Genomic DNA, 18,535 nt, shown 5'->3' on the forward strand with positions numbered 1-18,535 from the left:
GCCTGACGCTTCCAAAATCATACTACGGGACCATGACTCTGTGGTTGGAAATTGACAATAAAAGTGTGTAATCGTAAAAGAATCCGTGTACCATTCATTTCTTTTTTTTTTTTTTCCCATTCATTTCTTCATGCGACAAATAGCAGGGTTTCTGGGTTACCCGGTTACTGTCCGTAGGAGGACTTGCTACGGTGACCGAGAATCCCCTCCCGAGCTCACAAACTTAATTCCACTTGGAGACACAAAGCACTGTAAGCACCGGGTAGCAGCAAGTGCTACTTCCTTCAGGGTAACAGCTAGCCGCACTAACGAACTCCCCAAAATTTCAGACTCCAGACTAGGGCCAATGGCCCCTCTCCTTCCCAGGGCTTATTTCTGTAGCGATTAGATTTAACACATGTCTCGCCCACAAAACTGGAAGGTCCTGTTTGGGTTCCAAGCTTTTCCTGTCCCCCTGCCAAGCCTTCACACCAGCGGACCACCTCCACCTGTCAAGTCAAGGGCCTCCTCAGAGTGGCCCTACTCAGACGTCCCGGTGCCCGAGTTTCCTGCCAGCCACTCTGCCCGCCGTTTTCGTGTGATTTTGCACTCAACTCCAGAGTCTTGGGTTTGTTGAATGATTCACTTGCATGCTGTCTTCCCCAAGGACAATGTAAGCTTCTTGGGGGCAAGACCTCCCATCTCTCTCGCTCCTGCTCTCGTCCCACTGCCCAGAATCGTGCCTGGCACACAGTAGGTGATCATTAAAAACCCCAATGAATGAGTCATTCGGCCTCTATGGCTCAAACTTCTCATCACTCATCAGAACCCATACCAACCCTCCATCTCACGAGGGCTCCTCTGGGACGGCGCAGGTTACCTTTACAAAGTAGTAAGAGTGTGAAACTGGATCTACGCATGCACCGATAAATGAAGAGGTACTTCGAACTTACTGTGTGCCAGGTGAGTAACTCTGTGGACTTCAGCTTTGAGGTCACGGTTTTCCCACCTTGATGTGGCTTGGGGAGTAGGGATCTGGAAGCTTCTGGCCACATCCCGTCTGAGGCAAAAAGCACTAATATCCACTGTTCCCTTTCTTCCTCTGGAGAGCCCAGCTTTATCCCAAGGGGCAGGGGGCTCCTGAAGTAAGACAAAAAGAGCAGAAGGGAAGTTGCTGGGGGTTAAGGTGTCTGGGAAAGCTCTTTATAGAATAATGACTCCTTTTGCACCCCACCCCCTCCTCCTCTTCCATCCTGCTTGCACAGGGCACAGGGTTGAATTTCCAGCAGGGCTGAGGCTAGCCCTAGTGTGCCTTTGTTATAATTAGAAAAAGACTTCCACTGTGAGTAGTCAATTAGAAAACAGCTCCTGTGGGCAGAAGCCTGCCTGTGGGTGCTGGGCCTGGCTTGGCAAGCAAAGCACAGGCTGGGTTTCAGTTCCCATTCAGTCCCCTGGCTGGGAGCGTCGAGCAGTACACGAACTACACAACTGTCCATGGCAGCCCTGATTTTGGACTAGGAGGCAACCTTAAGAATGGAAAGCGCTTGCTGAAGTCAGGCCCTTCAGAAGGGTGGAGTTCCTGTACCAACCTTGGAAGACCTTCCTCCTAACTTCTTTTTTTTTTTTTTTAAGTAGTTTTAATAATTTATTTGGAATTCACTTCAAAGTTACATAAAAGTTGCAAAAACTATACAAAGAACTCCCCTTCATCCACACTGGCCTAGTGTTACCCTTCCTCCCCTTCTGCCCTCCCTCCCCCTCTTTCCCTAAGTAGATACACACTTATTGCTACTGTTTCTTTCTGAATCGCTTGATAGCAGCTGGCAAAATCATTCTTACCGTGCCTACATACTCTGGCATGAGTGTCCCCAACGCAAGGACAGGATCTGCCAAAGCACCTCTGACTTCTTCAGTAAAACCTCAAACTCCCATCCAGAAGTCAGTTCAGTTTTCGGTTGTAACTAATCACCTCTAATTCTAACGGCCACTCTCTTTATCCCGAGGACTCGCACAGGGCGTGGGAACAATTACACAGAGCCGGGCTTGCTGTTTCGCCCAAGCTGGCCCGTGCTCCCTGCCCCGACCACAGGGGTCCCTCTCCGATTCCACACACGTGCCAACCAGCTCTCAGCATCGGGACTTTTTTTCCGCCAACTGTGGTGAAATTCACTTAACAAAATGCACCATTTTATTTGTTCATTTCACGGACAGAGAGCACAAGCAGCGGGAGCAGTAGAAGGAAAGGGAGAAGCAGACTCGCCGCTGAGCAGAGAGCCTGATGCAGGGCTCCATCCCAGGACCCTCGGATCGTGACCAGAGCCGAAGTCAGATGCTTAATGACTGAGTCACCCAGGTGCCCCCAAAACGCACCATTTTGAAATGAAGAGTCCAGGGACATTTAATAAGCTCACACTTTCATAGCCCCAGAAAGAAGCCCTATGCCCACGAGGCGGTCATTCCTCACGTCCGCACTCCCCAGCAGCTCCCTGCCCCCACCACCATGGACTGGTGAGTCTACAGATTTCTGTCTTCCGGACACTTCGTATAAACGGGAACCATGCTACTTTGCAGCTGTTGTTCCTTGCCCCCCGCATGCTTTTCCCTCCTCCGACCTTGACACATCCCTTAGGAATTCCCTTCACCAGAGCTTCCTTAGGCAGCCTTCCTGGGGCCTCCTGGAGGTCAGGCCCTCCCCAACTCTCACACTCTTTCAGAAACTTGTACACACACACCCCCACCCCGCCGCCCCCGGAAGTGGCCCTTAGCGGTTTTCACAATTTCAGTTCCTCTGTGTGGTTATTTCATTCCTGCTTCCTAGAGTTCATTTACAAAGCTGATTAGGCAAGAACATGCCAGCCTTATTTGTCCCTGGATGCAAGGGCCTAGCCCAGAATCGGGCACCTAGTAGGGAGGTGTGCAACAATTTTGTGTTCACTGAGTAGCTGAATGAGGGACAGACTGAGAGCCCTTTGCAGAGAGGCCCCTCCTTGTCTCCTTGGGGTTGGTGACCTGGTGGGGGCAGAGGTCCCCACCTTGAGCCGAACGGCCCCACCCGGTCCCCTCCCGGGGGCCTCCCACACGTCCATATATGGACGCAATCAGGACCCCTGCAGCCTGGGTGGGGGGGGGTCTGTGACGTCCAGGCCTCTGTGACCTCACAATGTCCTGGGCCGCCCCCCGTGTCTATAAGAGGCACAGGAGTCGGCCCTGGGCTCACAGCCCACGAAGTTCCACCTGCCCACAGGTTGGCTGGCTCAACCAAGGAGGTCCCTCTGCTCTGAGCATCCGGGCCGGTTCCATCCAGCACCATGGCCAGATACATATGCTGCCGTAGCCACAGCCGGAGCAGATGCCGCCGCCGGAGACGCAGATGCCGCAGACGGAGGAGGCGGTGCTGTCGGAGGCGGAGGAGGAGAGGTGAAGGGGCCCAGTGGGGAGCTGAGGGGGAGCCGGGTGGGTGGGGGAGGTCCCTGCCGTGCGGAACCTCCGTCTGTCCCCCTGACCTGTCCCCCTGGCCTTGTCCCCCACGCCACGCCCCACAGTGTGCTGCCGTCGCTACACGGTGTTGAGATGTCAGAGAAGATGAACGCAAAGAAACCGCTCCACCGCACCCCTGCCTGCCGTGCCACCAGCCGCCAAGACCCTCCTGCCGCCTCATGAACATGCCACCGGCCCAATGACATGAACAGGAGCCTGCTAACGAACAATGCCGCCTGTCAATAAACGATGAAAAATCATTCTCGCCTCTTTGCCTTGAGGGGGCTGGAGGGAGGGCTGAGGGGAAGAGGGTTCACGAGTGCCAGCGGTCAGTCGGCTCTTGGTCCAAACTCTGCCCTCTGTTCTGGTCACTGCATCTTACCCCTCCGCCTGCCCCCGTGTCCCCTCCATAACCACCCCTTTGGGAGCCCTCACCCCGGGGTGGGGGGTGGCACAGGAGCTGGGTCCTCTCCCCAGCGGTGCTCCATGGCTTCCTGGGGACAGCTTCTTGACATGGGCCAGAGAAATGGGCTCAGGGCTGGCTCCCCGCCCCCAGAGAACCAAGGAAACCTTTACCAGCTCAAGCTCTGGTTCTGGTTCTTGTCCATATCCCACTACTTCCCCCACGTGCCCACCTCGGTTTCTTTCCTGCACTGAAAATACCTCTCCAGTGGAGGAAACTAGGTGACTGTCCCACCTCGCCTGCCCACCTGTCCGCTCCTCCCACGGGCCGCACATGAGCCGTGGAGATGGTTCAAGAGACTCCTGGACACTTTTGGAGTCAAGTGGACCTCCGCCTGTCGATTACAATCCTTACATGGTGACAGAGCCCAGCCCGCAGGGCAACTCCTCAGGGACCAGGAGTTCAGGGGCTGTGTCCTAAAGTGACAGGGCTCCTTAGCACCTCAGAAACGTCCCTGGCCATGACTTCCCTTTTATGAAACATCACGGGTTCATCACACTAGGGTCTCGCATTGACCTTGCAAGACAGGAATAGATGACAAGAGAACCCGCTTGCGTGACCCCAATCACTAGATGGCTTCTAGGACGGCTGGGCCCAGGCCCCCCCTCCCCACTCCCCTGCAGCCGAGCAGACTGTTGTAAGTAGATCAAGCTCCAACCACCGAGACGGGGGTGGATATCCCTTCGTACTAACAGGTGCCAATCTCAGGGGCACTAGTAGCCACTGAGCAATACTAGGGTGAAATTAACAAACTACCACACACTTCATTGCTGAAAACACAAATTTATTCAGTTTTGCAGGACAGGATTCCGAAATGGCTTGAAATCAAGGTGTGGGCAGGGCTGTGTTTCTCCGAGGGAGTATAATCGGTGTCCTTGCCCAGATCCCGGAGATCCGCTGTGTTCTCTGGCTCACAGCCCCCGTGTGACCCCAGTGGACCCACCCGCACACATAAGGGAACCTCCACGGGAGAGACGCCTCATTCCGTCGCCCCAATTCTGATTCTGGATTTTAATGGGCTCATCAAAGGACCTTGAGGCCCAGGTGACAAGAGGCACAGTGACCTTGAGCGAGTCACATGACCTCCCCCATGCCTGTCTTCCGGAAAAGAGGAATTGCAGAAGGAGCGCACGTATGGAAAGTCCCTGACCAAGCGCCTGGCCCTACAGTGACGTGTGAGGGGACTGGTCAGGCCAGGGTGAGGACAATGGTGGGGTGGGGCCCCTGAGTCATAGTGGGGGGCCCCCTTTATATACAAGGCCCCAAAGAGCTGCCCGGCAAACCAGTCCAACGTTAACAGCAGGAGCAGGCGAGCAGGCCTCAGCCCTCCTCCCCCACCCCCACGGCCAGCTGCAGCCTCAGCCTAAGCCCCCCGCCCCACCAGCACGATGGTCCGCTGCCATGCACTGAACCCGAGTGAGCGTTCGCAGCAGGGGCAGGGCCAGGGGCAGCAGGGGGAGAGGCAGCAGCAAGAGGGCCAGGAGCTAGCGCAGGCGCAGGCACAGGAGCAGACAGTGAACCAGGAGAATGTCCCCGTGGAAGGAAGGACCCACAGGGACCGACATCACTACAGGCACAGGCACTGCTCCCGGAGACGGCGGTACAGGGTCCACAGGCGGCGGCGACGCTCCTGCGGCAGGAGGTGCCAGAGATGGGCTTGCAGGCGCAGGAGGCACCGCAGAAGTCTGGCGGGTCCCCGCCCCGGGTGCGCCCCACCCCTGGGGACACCCTCTCCCCGCCGCCACCGCCACCACAGAGCCCAATCCCCACGGCCTGGTAACCTGAACTCTTTCCCAAAAGGCTCCAGGAAGGTTGGGAGGAGGAGATACAGAAGGCGGCACTAAGCCTCCCTGGGGCCATTGAAGCCCCGGGTGGGATTTCAGGAAAAGTCACCCACCAAAGCACCATCTTGTGAGGCCACAGCCTTCCCCCTGATGCCGGATGCCACCAGAGCCCACCTCTGGACTAAAATGAGCAAAAGCCATCTGCCAAATAAAGCTTGAGATAATAAACTTGGCTGTCAGAGTCTCCTCTTTGTCGACTAAACCCCGTACCCTGCTGGCAGGTCGCCCCGTGACACTGTGGGTGCCCTCAGTGGGTGATGGGTTCCCTCCATCACCCAGAGCCACGGTTTCCTGCTGAGCCTCGCTATTCCACCTTCATGACTATTCGGGGGTGCTGGGCAGCTGGATAAAGTATGAATTGTACCGAGATGGACAGCAGGTCTGGCATGCTCCAGCAGCATGGAGGGAACCAAAGCCCCTTGCTGGACGGAATGGGCCTGGTAACACTATCCGAGGTCCTGCATTACCACACACAAATTTTAAGGCCCTGTCAGCAGGCCATGCTCTCTCTGGAGGCTCCAGGACAGAACCCGTTCCTGCCCCTGCAGTGAAGCTCCTCTTAGTGTTCTAATCTCTGCTTCTGCGAGCACACTGCCCTCCTGTGTGAAATCCCGAGTCCCTCTGCTGTGAGTACATTAAGGGCCCACCCAGATAAGCCAGGCCGGTCTCCCCACCTCAAGAGCCCTGGAGAGTCATTTATTCAGCTGACCATGGCCACCAAGGATTGGGGGCAGAAAATTTGCTGGAAACCAAAGTGCTGACAAAGCATCCCTGCCATGCTGAAATTGTGTAGTACGGGTGTGTGTCAGGAGACCTGTGATCCCCAAACAGGAGTTACTAGGAGTTTCTTTAGTTTTCCAGGAGCATGACTTATACATAGAGGACGGGTTTTCAGTACACCTGCGTAGCCTCCCCCACCAGCCCCTGGTCAAGAAACCAGACATTTCCAGCCCCGCCCCTCCCTTGTGCCAACTCCCCCAAAAGTAGTCACTCTTCTGACCCATCTTCACGTACTGTCAACAGCCCCCTTGAGCTGGGTATTTCTGGAATGTGGGAAGGAGTCTGTGGGCTCTCCTGCTTCTGGAAGTTCTACCCCAACTGTTATCCCAGCTAAAGGGGGAACTTTTGCCAGCACACATGAGGCCTGGAAGAGGAGGGAACGTGGCCAGGCTGGCTTGGAATCCTCTTTCCCAGCCTGCAGGTGGTGGGAGCTCAGGGGGGCTGCTGGGGGTCAGGGTTTGAGGCAGGTGTTGGCCCCGGACTCAGGTATCAAAGGGTGGGGGTGGGGACTCCAGGGGCCCCTTTGTGAGGTCATCGCCTTGCCTGCTGTTCTCACAGCCCCTGCACTCCCCCACCTCAGTGGCCTTCCTGCCCAGTCTGGAGAGGCAGCCAGAGCGGGCAATGGGTTCCCGTTGTGCCAAGCTCAGCACAGGCCACAGCCGGGGCCACGAATCGTCCATGAAGAAACTCGTGGCCTGCGTGAGTCAGGATAACTTCTCCTTGTCATCTGAGGGTGAGGAAGAGGAGGAGGGAGAGGAGGAGGAGGAGGAGGAGGAAGAAGAAGAGCTCCCGGTACAGGGCAAGGTGCTGCTAATGGAATCTGAGCGGCAGGAGGAGGAGAGCACCGAAGAAGATCCTGTGGCCCAGCAGAGCCCCAAGCCTGAGCAGACGCGCTCCTGACCCACGACGGTGGCCCAGGGAGAGGGGCTTGCCACTGCTCCAGTGAGAAGAACTTCCAGAAAAGAGTCAATAAAAAGTCTCCGAGGGCTTTAGCTCTCCTGTGGTGGCCGTGCATTTGTGTGTGTCTGCGGGGGGGCCCAAGGGGCAGGAGTCCGTGACTCCCGTTCCAGAGTTTCAGCCACAAGTTTTCATGCGGCCCACCCCCATGACTCATCGGCCTCCTTCCCCTGCTTCAGGGGCTGGGGAATGTGGCAGCCCCAGCTGGGAGTCCACCAGTTCTCTCTGGGGGGGGGGGGGGGGAGGACGAAGAGTCCTGAGTCTGGGCAGATGCAGGTGGGGAGCACCCAGCGGCCCAGTGAGCTTGGGAGCACCACAGACCCAGGCTCCAATTTCTTTCTGCTAGCCGTGTGACCTTAAGCAAGCCACTGTCTGAGCCTCAGCCTGCCCACCCTGTTGAAGGCTGAGATTGACCGCTGCCTCGCAGGTTAGTCATTTGGGAGAAGTAACCACGAGGTAGGGGGGATCAGGCCCTGCACACCAGAAGTGCTGCTGGTGCCCCTCGGGGCCCTGGTCTGGAATCAGAGCACAGGGAGGGGACTCAAGTGCTCTGCTACCAACCTCAGTCAAGGGGACAGCCTGGGCCACAGCCTGCCCCCCGCCAGAGGCTCGCTCCTGCCTTTATCAAGGGGTCTAGCTGCCTCGGCCCTCATCACAGCAACGGGCAGCCAGAATCCAGAGACACGATGGGGCCCTGCATCCACTCACTCTGGCCTTCGAGAAGCCTCAGACTGTGTCTGTGGCCCATCCTTCCCCAGCTACCTTGACTGTCCCTTTCCCCAAAAGGAAGGACAAATGCCTTCTCTGTCCCCAGGCCTTCCCCCGGTGTCCCAACCACCAGCCACCTGGGCCTGAGGAGGATCCTGATCAGGGCTGCTGGGGAGAGGGGTGCAGGGGACACAGTGTTTCCAGAAGAGCCTCAGTTTCTTGGGGAGCTGTACGCGAGGGTAGAGAGGGCCCTGAGTTACTCCAAGAGGAGGCTGCCCTGAGGTCTGCGGCAGGTGGGGGGCAGGCGGCTGAAGGAAGAGGCCCGGCTGTGGCTCGGCGGGTCGGAGTGCCCACGCAGTCATTTGCCAGCAATGGTGGAGCCTCTGCTGTAAGCCAGGCACGACGGGCCCTGAGATCAACAAAACACTGTCTCTGTCCCACTGTGCTCTGGAGGGTGGGGATGCGGGCAGTCTGCTGCGGTGGGTGGTAGCAGGGTGGGGAGCAGAGCGTGGGGGGGAGGATGGGGGGAGGGAGAGTAGGGGAGGGTGGGGGTGGGGGCGACGGGCAAAGACCCAGAGAGGGTCTTCACAGAGTGGCCCAGCTGCGATCCCCCAACCGGCCCCATGGAGCCCACACAAGGCCAAGCCATTGGAACAGAGCCACACGCACCTTCCGTGATCCCCACGGGTCCCTTTGTGACTGAAAGGAGGGAATGGAACGGGCCAGACCTGGGTGTGAATCCTGGCTCTGCCCCCTGACGAGCTGGTCACTCACCTTCTCTGCGCCTCCTTCCCCTTGGTAAGATCTAATCATCACACCTGCCTCCCGGATGCACGTGTCTTTTACAGCTGCTAGAACAAACGATCACCATCTTGGTAGTTTAAGGCAAGGGGAATGTATCCTGACCCAGTCTTGGAGGCCAGAAGTGGGAAATCAAGGCAGGTCCCCGCTTTCTCTGGAGGTCCTAGGGGAGAATCCTTCCTGCCTGGTCCCCCTCACGGTGGCCCCGGGGCCTACTTTGGTTTATGGGCATGTCACTCTAATTTCTGCCTCTGCCCCCACGTGGGCTTTCTCCCCGTATCTTGTCTCTCATAGGGACACTTGTCACTGGATTTGGGGTCCACCTGGATAATCGGGGATGCTCTTGAGATCTTGAATTACATCTGCAAAGATCCTTCTTCCAAATACTCTCCCTGTGAGGCTTCAGGGGCCGGGACACAGATGTATCTTTGGGGGCCGCCCATGCAGCCACCCACACAGAGGTCCTAGGAGGCTTGAGGCCTGAGCTGCTGAGACAGGGTGGGGCCCGGGGCCAGCCACACAGGAAGTGCTCCGATGGTGAGACCAGTGTTCACCACGACCGATGGGGAGTGCTTACTACTGACCGACAACAAAAGTAGATCGTAGCAAAGCCTCACAGCAAGAGGCAAAGTTGTGCATGAACGAGAGAAGTAGAGGCCGGCTGGGGGAGGCGAGAGGGAGTCCCATGGCAGGGGAAAAGTGGGAGGTACTAGCCGAGTGGCCAAGAGCTGAGCCCTTGTAAAGGCTTTGGCCAAGGAGTGGGGAGAGGTGGGCGGCCGCAGTCGGAGCACTGGCAGCTCCGATGGGGCCATGTGCAAACGCAGGTGTGGGCTTTCTGCTCCAGAAGCTGGGAGGTCTGAGTGGGGCCAGGGTGGTTCCAGCTGTACGGCAGGTCTCCACCAGCAAGGAGAGAAGCAGGGTGGGTAGGCGGCAATCGGGAGAAAGGCAGGCTTGCGGTGGTGTCCTGGGGCTCGCCGGACACCTCAGGCTCAGAAAAACTCCGTGAAGGAAGGAATGCCGTCTTTTTGTTGGATAAGGAAACCAAGCCTTGAAAACCAAAATACTCTACCCACAATTGCCCATCAGTGCAAACTGGAGTTGGGGCTGAGCTCTAAATCCTCTCGCTTTAAATCTTGCTGGGGAGGCGAGTTCACCAGACCATCCATCAGTCTGCCAGTGACTGCTGTCCAGCCCACTCAAGGTCCACCTACCCAGCCACCTGACTGACCCACGGCTTCCACGCCGCATGCGGGGAGAAAGGAGACGCACTGGGGGTGCTTAGACAAAGGGTATTGGGCTCTTTCTGGGGGCTGGCCACAAGCCAACCGCTGGACGTTGCTTCTCTCATTTAAATCATCCCATTGGCTAGGAGCCAGGTGCTCTTATTGCCCCGTTCTACAGAGACAGGGGACCGGGGACATGGAGAGGTGAACACCCAGGTGAGCAAGCAGAGGAAAGGAAGCAGATCTGGGACGTGGGCCCAGCGCCATCTGGCCCAAGGGTCCCTACTTTTAACCGGCAGATGGGACTCCCCCAGACTGCCCCTGCAAGCAGCCCCGCCCTGGGATTTGTCCCAGCCCGGCCGCATCTGTTACACCCCCCCTGGCCTGTGCCATCACAATCAGCCCCGACTATATAACCAGGGGCCGCCGGGGCCTCTGCCAAGCTGGGTGTGCTGCAAGAGGAGGGGGAGGCGGCCTCTGCCCCTCCCAGCGTGGCCTCCCATGGACACCAAGACGCAGAGCCTTCCCAACACCCACACCCAGCCCCATAGCAACTCTCGGCCCCAGAGCCACACCTGCGGCCCGTGCACCTGCAGCTCCCACTGCCAAGCCTGCGGCCAGAGCTGCGGCCGGAGCCAGAGCTGCAGCCGGAGCCGGAGCTCCAGCCAGAGCCCCACGGGCCGCCAGGGCCAGAGCCCGTACCCCAGCCCGCCACCGAGGCGCCAGAAACACACCATGCACTCCCACCACCGTCCCCCGCGGCCCACCGCCCACTCCTGCAGCTACTCCAAGAACAGAAAGAATTTGGAAGGAAAGGTGAACAAGAGGAAGGTGGCCAAGAGGAGCCAGCAGGTGTATAAAACAAAGAGACGGAGCTCAGGTAACCTCAGGCAAGCCAGAGGGGAAGGGCTGCGGGGCTGCCCTCCCCACCCCCAGGCAAGGGGGAGCCGCCCAGCAGGACCGGAGGGGTAGTGAGGCGAGGGCTGCGTGAGCGCAGAGCCAGCAGGAGGGAGGGTGACCAGGGAGAAGTTGTAACGATGTCCAGGGACTAGTTCTTGATGGGATGGATGGGTTGCCAGGGAGACCAGCTAAGGGACGCCTGGAGCTGCGAGAAGCAGCTGGATGGGGAAGTCCTCAGGGAACGTTGGTTGGGACGGGTGATGGAGGGTTTGGTGGTTGCTTGGGAGGGAGGGAGGGATGAAATGTATCCGCTGAATGACTAGAAGGCAGAATGGATGTTGCGTGGCCGCGTAAACCGGACGCACGCTCTCGCGGGCTAACAGGCATCCGCTGAAGCCATGGGGTTGCCATCGGACTGGCTGGATACGGTAAGAGGCTGGACTGGTTGGACGCTGAGGGCTGATGGAGGATGGAGGAGTTGGTTAAGCAGTGGCTGCCTAAGCGGGTTGATGATGGGGTCAGAGGACAGGTTAACGGGTAGACGAGATGACCGGACGGCTGCATGCGTGAATACACCAGCGGAGGGAAGCCTGGATGTCTGGACCGTTTAGTAGTGAGGTCGTGTTGGACAAATGCATGGGCTGGGGGAGATGGTGAAAGGGAGGGTGATGAATGGGAGAAATGGATGGGGTTACGGATGCTCATTTGGATCCTGACAGTCTACGCTCCAGCCACACACCCCATATTTGGTCAGACGAGCAGTCCAAAACCCAAAGGAGGAAGTGAATGTGCGAAGTGTTCCACTATATTAAAGGTCCCTTTCCTGTTCCCATCCCTCAGGGCGGAAATACAACTGAGACGGCCCTCCCCCCACCCCGTGGCTCGTTCCTGTGTTGGTTTCACCCAAATGAGAAATGCCATCCCGTGCGGAATGCTAGAAGGAAGCCCACCTTCGTGCAGGAACGTGTCCCTACAGGAATTTCTATGCAACACTGATTAAAGCGTGTACACTGGAGACTATTGCTTGCGTGGGCATTTTGATTTCACTAAAGGGGTCACGTGTTTGGGGGCCTGGAGTAGAAGCTGGAAGCAGGGGAGAGGCGGGGTAAGGAGCAAGGGTGAGGCTTGTGATGGGAATGGACTGGATGGGAATGTGCATTTTGTTGGGAGTCCAGACCACCCCGAGTTTGAATCCTGGCTCCTGGCTCCCTGCCGTGACGCTAGGCTGCTGATGAAACCCCCCCTGGTTCCAACGATCTTATACTAAGGGAACAAGTATGTTGGGCGCCGTGCTAGGCTCTGGGAACCCAGAGGGTACACAAGGCCCGGTCCACAGAAAGACACACAGACCTGGAAACCCAAGATCTGCTAATCACAGTCCTCAAGAGGAGGGGGTGGGGAGGCCATGCCGTGCAGAACCACTGTGGACATGAGGGAAGAACTTTCCGGGCCCAAAGCAAGAGCCTGTGCTAAGGACGGAGAGGAAGAGCTTCAAGTGTTCCTGCATGGGATCTGCAGGTGGTGGGACAGGGGGCGGCGGAGTGCCAGGCAGGGGCCAGGCCATGCAGGGATTTGCACGGGGAGCTGGGCCATTACATTTGGTGTGAGAAGCCCCAGGAGAGTCCTAAAATGGGACAAGAAAAGGGTTCCCTGTGCTTTTAGAGGTGGTGTTAGCTGCTGTGTGGAGACTGGATTATAGGGCACAAGACATGGGAAAGACGAGCCGTTGGCAGCGTGGGGCCAGGAGAAGGAACGGAGGCCTGGACAGGAGCACTGAAATCAGGAGAAAACCACAGTCTTCCCATCTGTAAAATGGGTACTCTGGTTGGATGGCAGGCAGGGGTCAAAGAGGTGGTGGTTGTGAGTGATATGAAGGCTGGGGGTTCTGCGTGCGGTAGGTACTTTGCAATTAATATGGCCTGGAGTACCAGACGGTAGGAATGGTTAGGGTCTCATGTAAATCACCTTCCAACCCAGAAACCTCTTGGCGTCAGACCCAAGTTCCCAGCTGAGGGAACTCAAAATCCCTCGAGACACCCCTCACGCCTAACGGGGTAACCTAGCACCATGCCGGACACAGGGATCCTTGGGATCTCCTTCTGTGTTTCATGTGGCATTTGGGCTAATGGAATGGGGTGGAACATGGGGAGGTGGGCATGTGGAAATGATGGGGGCGTTTGCAGTGGAGGAAAAGGGGCCGGACGCGGAGCCTTGGGGGGGAAGGCGGTCCTTCCCCCACGTATCAACCTGAAACTACTCTCCTGCCGGAGGTCAGTTACAGGGAGTGTAACTCAAGCTCTGATGCCTGTGCCCCAGGTGGCGGCAGGAAGTGCAGGGTCTCCTGAGAGCTCTGCCGTGTGACCTCCGCAAGGCATTTTCCCTCTCTGTGCCCCTCTCTCGTCTCCCAAGGTGTCACTGCGGAGTGGGGGGCGGGGATTCCCTGAGATGATGCATGGGGCCTGGGTCTGGCCCACAGTCTGGGGTTCCTGGGTCCCTCTCCTCCCCTCACAGCAGGGAAACGTTCCAAGTGGGCATCACGTACCCTGCTCTGAGCACCTATCAGGCACCAGATGCTTTGACACCAATGTTTCCACTGAATCCACACACCTCAGAAAGCAGCAGTGCTCCCGCTTTAGAAGAAGCAGCTGAGATTCAGAGGTCAAACAGATTGATAAGGTCAGCTGGAGGGCAGGTCTGAGGTCAGAAATTCATGCTTTGCCCCAAACCACCCTGTTTCCTAATAAAAATGGGAGGCCGAGGGGCATCTGAGTGGCTCAGTCAGTTAAAAGCCTCTGACTCCTGACTTCAGCTCATTCTCAGGGTCGTGAGTTCAAGCCCCATGCAGGCTCCATGCCAGCATAGAGCCTACTTATGAAAAATAATGAATGAATGAAAATGCAGATTATGCCAGGATCGCCACTGACACCTCAAGAGTTTGGGGAGCACAATTTAAGGGAGCGGGTAGACACTAAAGGTCAGAAGATAAGGTCAAGGACTTTAAGCCCTGCTCATCAAAGGACCTCCCTATTCCCTGAAGAGTGTCCTTCGATGATCTGATCACTGAAGGCAGGAGATGCTCTACTGTGGGTAGGATCTCTGTAATAGAGGAAGTCAACTGGAAAGCAAGACGGGCTGGGTCGCATGGACCCACTCTTACCCCACTCAGCAAAAAGTGGCACAAACCAACACTCAGCAAAAAGTGGCACAAACACACACAGATAACCACCAGTCCCATAGACAAAGAAATGGCCCTTCCAGCCCACTCCGACACCGAGAGCTAGGTTTACATTCGGACTCCTAAACACACACACACACACACACACGCACCCCTCTCACATGCCTCCCCCCACACACTGAAACACACGCCAGCCGGCGCTCACAGACACACAACCCCCTCTCGCAGTCAGTCACCTGATGACGAGGAAAAACATCAAACCACAGATTTATTCTTTCACTTGCTTGGTTTCGGGTGGGGAGGCAAGAGTTTGGGGGCAAGTCTGCTGGAAACCCAAATTCAGGAAACAGAAACAGAGGCTAAATGTAGCCACAGGGAGGCTGTGTAGAGTCTGTCATTGAGGGGGGGGTGGGGGCGGAGCATGGCCCAGCCTCGTCTGTGGTGGGACCAACAGTCGGCCCCACTGCACTGGGGGGAGAGGCTGCCATTCCCAAGGGCCCATGTGGTCACTCAGGAGACCCAGCGGTCCTGGGGCAGATGGGAGCAGATCTGGAGAGGCTGCGGATCCTGGGTCAAAAGCCCATCTAAGGAACATTCCGGAGGAAAAACAGCTCCTGCTCTTCCGCCCTACAAAGCCAGATTCCATTCCCGGCTCCCTCCCTCGCTGGGTGACCCCAGGCCTGTCTCTCAACCTCTCTGAGCCTTATTTGCATCTCACGCTCTGTGAAGAGGCCTAGGGGGCCCCTGGGCCTTGACTGCTCTGTTCCCAGCACTTAGTAGGGTGCCTGGTACGTAGGAGGAACTCCGTGAACTCAAAGAATGAGCAGGCATGAAAACAAGAGGGAGAGGCCCACTCACGGGTTGCAGCAAGGGAAGCAGATCCTGTCATGGGGCCGCGGAGGGGGGAAGTGTGCCCAGGCACGGTGGCGGGGAAACAAGAGGGGTCTATTAACACTAAAAGTGTGCAGAGTGTTGGGGCGCCTGGGCGACGCCACCGGTCAACTCTGGATTTCCGCTCAGGTCACGATCTTGGGGTGGTGGGATCGAGCCCTGGGGAAGGTTCCTCACGGAGTATGGAGCCTGCGTGGGGTTCTCCATCTCCCTCTCCCTCTGCCTCTCTGCACCCCCAACGCTCACACATGCCCACTCTTTCTCTTAAAAAATAAATAAAAGGGTACAAGTGTTTCTCACACACAGGTGCCAAGAGCCCAAAGGTGTCCATCCACAGGGACAGCTGTGTGAACACAGCTGGGTGGGCGAGGAACACCCGCCCCGTTTTTTCAAAACGATGGGGGTTGATCTGTGTCCAGATCACCAGCGGGGGGGAGGGAAAAGCAACACAGAGAAGGATGTATCATTTACATACAAGTCCCCGCAGAGTAACACTGTAGTTTCATGGAGCGAATGCAGCTCCATGAGTGCGGGGGTTGGCAGGGGGATCGGGAAGCAGAGGCCAGGCTGGTGCCCGCGGTTAGTCAGGGGAGGGGAAGTGCTTTCATTCTCTCCTACAAGGAAATGAAAAAGTAAAACAGGGAGGAAAAAAAGCAATGAGCTTCCGTGAGGTATCCAGTAGGGGCTCAGCAAAGCTTTGCTGACTCTGAAAAGAGAACCGTGAGCGTAATGTTGTTGATCAGCTCTGCTACTGCAGGCCTTGCTGGCTCAGACAAGGGGGCCCACGAGGTGCTCCCCAGAGGGGCTCATCACTGCAGGGTAGGGAAAGGCCAAGGCCAGTGCATGGCCGTCCCCCAGCCGGGCCTCTGCCGCACCGTGGCCGCCTCTCTAGCCACCGGCCACTCAGGTCCTCCAATGGGTGTCTCCGGGCCTTTGCTTGTGCTGTGCTCGGCCAGGAACACACTCCTTCTGGCCCCTTGGCCGAGACCCGCTTGTTCTTTAAAATTCAGAGCGAAGGGGGCGCCTGGGTGGCTCAGCGGGTTAAAGCCTCTGCCTTCGGCCCAGGTCATGATCCCAGGGTCCTGGGATCAAGCCCCGCATGGGGCTCTCTGCTCAGTGCAGAGCCTGCTTCTCTCTCTCTCTCTGCCTGCCTCTCTGCCTACTTGTGTTCTCTGTCAAATAAATAAATAAAATCTTAAAAAAAAAAAATTCAGAGCCAAGGATCACCTCCTTCCAGAGCCTGCTCAGGGTCCTGCCAGCCTAGCTGGGGACCTCTTCGGTGCCTGCTGACGAGCCCCCTGCCAGTCCCTGTGTGCCCCGAAACGAGATACCTCCACAACCCATGAACGGGGTTGGATGTCATGTGTCTAGTTTCCTAGCTTTTCTGCCCTCTGTCAACTGCCGTTGCTTCTTGCGGTCAGCAGCTCGCACTTACGGGGTACGATAGGGCGGGAACCAGATCGGCTTATCCGAATGGTGGGTAAACACAGAACGAGTAGGCTTCGAGCAAGGTCCGGAGGGATTTACTGATGAAAACGGCGCTGGGCCTGCCAAGCTTGGAGCGTGTGGGGAGTGTGCTCTTGCGGCCGCCCCATTAAGTCCACCTGCCTGAAGGCAGAGACATGGTGGGAGTGGTGGGGGCAGCCAGGGCCTACAAGTGGGTCTGTCCGGACTTCACAGCCCGGGCTCTCCGAATTCCCCTCTCCGGCTCCTCCGCTGTTCTCACGATGCTGCTTAATACTGATGGCACGTGACCTCTGACCCATCTCTTTCTTCACCGGTGACATGCTGGAAGGTTCTCATCCAGTCTCCCCAGGACCAGGAGCCATCCTATCTATCATCACTTTGGAGTCAACACTCCAGGCCGTCTGGCCTCCTCTGTCCTAAGGAAGAACTTTCTCCTCCGACTCAAGGCGGCACACACCTTCCCCCGGATGCACAGTCACTCCCGCTGATGGGTCGCACGGGCCCAGGTTCTACCCCAGACAACAAGGCAGGCTCTTCAGCCAGAGGCCTCTGAGAGGTTCTCGGCCTCCCCAAAACACCTGATCCAAGTTCCACGCAAGCCACGCTCTCTCCTATAGTTGTCCCAACTGTCCCTGGGAACCAGCGTCGCATCCATCTTGGGAGATTGTGTGGTGACACCCCGGCGGGTCAGGGACAGTTGTGAGGTGTGCCCAAGGCCTCTACCGTGAGTCACTGTGGCTCAAGACCCAGCTCTCTGGAAGGTCAATAGCCAAGGGGCTCTTTCCACACCTAATCCTATAGTATTTTCCAGGTCTTAAGGACTGTCTCCAGCTCTTGTTGCCTCTCAGCAAGGCCCTGCCTGATGGACTGGACCTCTACCAACCTCTATGCCTCACCCCTGCACTCACCCCCTTGCTCTCTACAACAGTGTCTCATGCCTCTCTCTGGTCCTCAGGCATGCCTGTTGTTCCTACCACAGGCCCTTTGCACGAGCTGTTTTCTCTGCTTGCAGTCTTCTTCAGCCTGTCTTTAGAAAAACTCTGTCACCATCCAAAAGACCTTTTCTGACTGCCTGATCTCATGCCTGCACCAAGCTCACAAATCCCTTTCTCCGTGGTTAATTCCCCCACAGTACTGGCCATAATCCAGAACAATCATGTGAGCTCGTGGCCTTCTCTACGCTTGAAGACCCCTGAGTTCCCAGCACCTGGCAGACAGGAGGCACCCAACAAATCCCTGTGGAATCAATATTAAAGGAGGAAAATATGCATTCTTACCCCCATCTTGCTCAGGAGAAAACTGAGGCACAGAGAAATTAAGAAGCTTGTCTCTGGCTGCATGCTTGTTAAGGGACAGATTTAAACTCAGCCCTGTTGCTCAAGGCTCCCTGGGGGCACAGATTCCCCTGGGAAGCTCGGCAGCCCCACATGTTAGAGGCAGCCAGGACAGAGAAGCAGGGGACAGAGACAATTTCAGGATTGCATGTCCTGGCCAGTACTGGCTTTTCCCAGCAGAACTGCCAAAGCAGGAACGAGAAACCAAAAAACCAAGCCATGTGTGCCAGGATCTGGATTCCCCACAGCAGCTGGCTGGGCCCCTCACTTCTAGGCTGCCCAGAGGGGAGGAGGACCACCCCGCATATCAGACTGCAGATGGCTGGTGGTCCCAACTGCCCTATGACAGGTTGCCTGTGCTAAGTCCTTGCTCTGTGCCTGACACTCTGCTTTGGGCTCTATGTGCTTTGCTGCTCGGTACAGTACAAAACTTCCAGGGATTGTTCTGCATATGGGGCAAATAGGGCCCAGAGAGGGCAAGCTGTTTCCCTAAGGTCCCACAGCTGGGAAGCAGTGGGCATAGAGTCCAAATGCAG

At 57.0% G+C, this 18,535-nt stretch overlaps 2 protein-coding genes and 1 long non-coding RNA gene across 3 annotated transcripts; all 3 read left to right on the forward strand.

Annotated features, from left to right (window-relative positions):
- Nucleotides 1-2,388: 2,388 nt before the first annotated feature.
- LOC132027216 (uncharacterized) lies at nucleotides 2,389-3,670 on the forward strand. Its single transcript, XR_009407094.1, has 3 exons — nucleotides 2,389-2,487; nucleotides 3,224-3,396; nucleotides 3,522-3,670. It is a non-coding gene; the product is annotated as an uncharacterized LOC132027216 (long non-coding RNA).
- Nucleotides 3,671-7,164: 3,494 nt separating this feature from the next.
- Nucleotides 7,165-7,443, forward strand: PRM3 (protamine 3). Its single transcript, XM_059415976.1, has one exon. The coding sequence runs from the start codon at nucleotides 7,165-7,167 to the stop codon at nucleotides 7,441-7,443; it is 279 nt and encodes a 92-aa protein (XP_059271959.1).
- A 3,290-nt stretch (nucleotides 7,444-10,733) lies between these two features.
- On the forward strand, nucleotides 10,734-12,140 carry TNP2 (transition protein 2). The gene is made up of 2 exons (XM_059415977.1): nucleotides 10,734-11,112; nucleotides 11,973-12,140. Exons 1-2 carry the CDS (start codon nucleotides 10,734-10,736, stop codon nucleotides 11,987-11,989), a joined length of 396 nt encoding a protein of 131 aa, XP_059271960.1. The 3' UTR covers nucleotides 11,990-12,140.
- The last annotated feature ends 6,395 nt before the right edge of the window (nucleotides 12,141-18,535 follow it).

This window comes from Mustela nigripes, chromosome 11 (assembly GCF_022355385.1).
Source record: "Mustela nigripes isolate SB6536 chromosome 11, MUSNIG.SB6536, whole genome shotgun sequence".
Taxonomy (NCBI): domain Eukaryota; kingdom Metazoa; phylum Chordata; class Mammalia; order Carnivora; family Mustelidae; genus Mustela; species Mustela nigripes.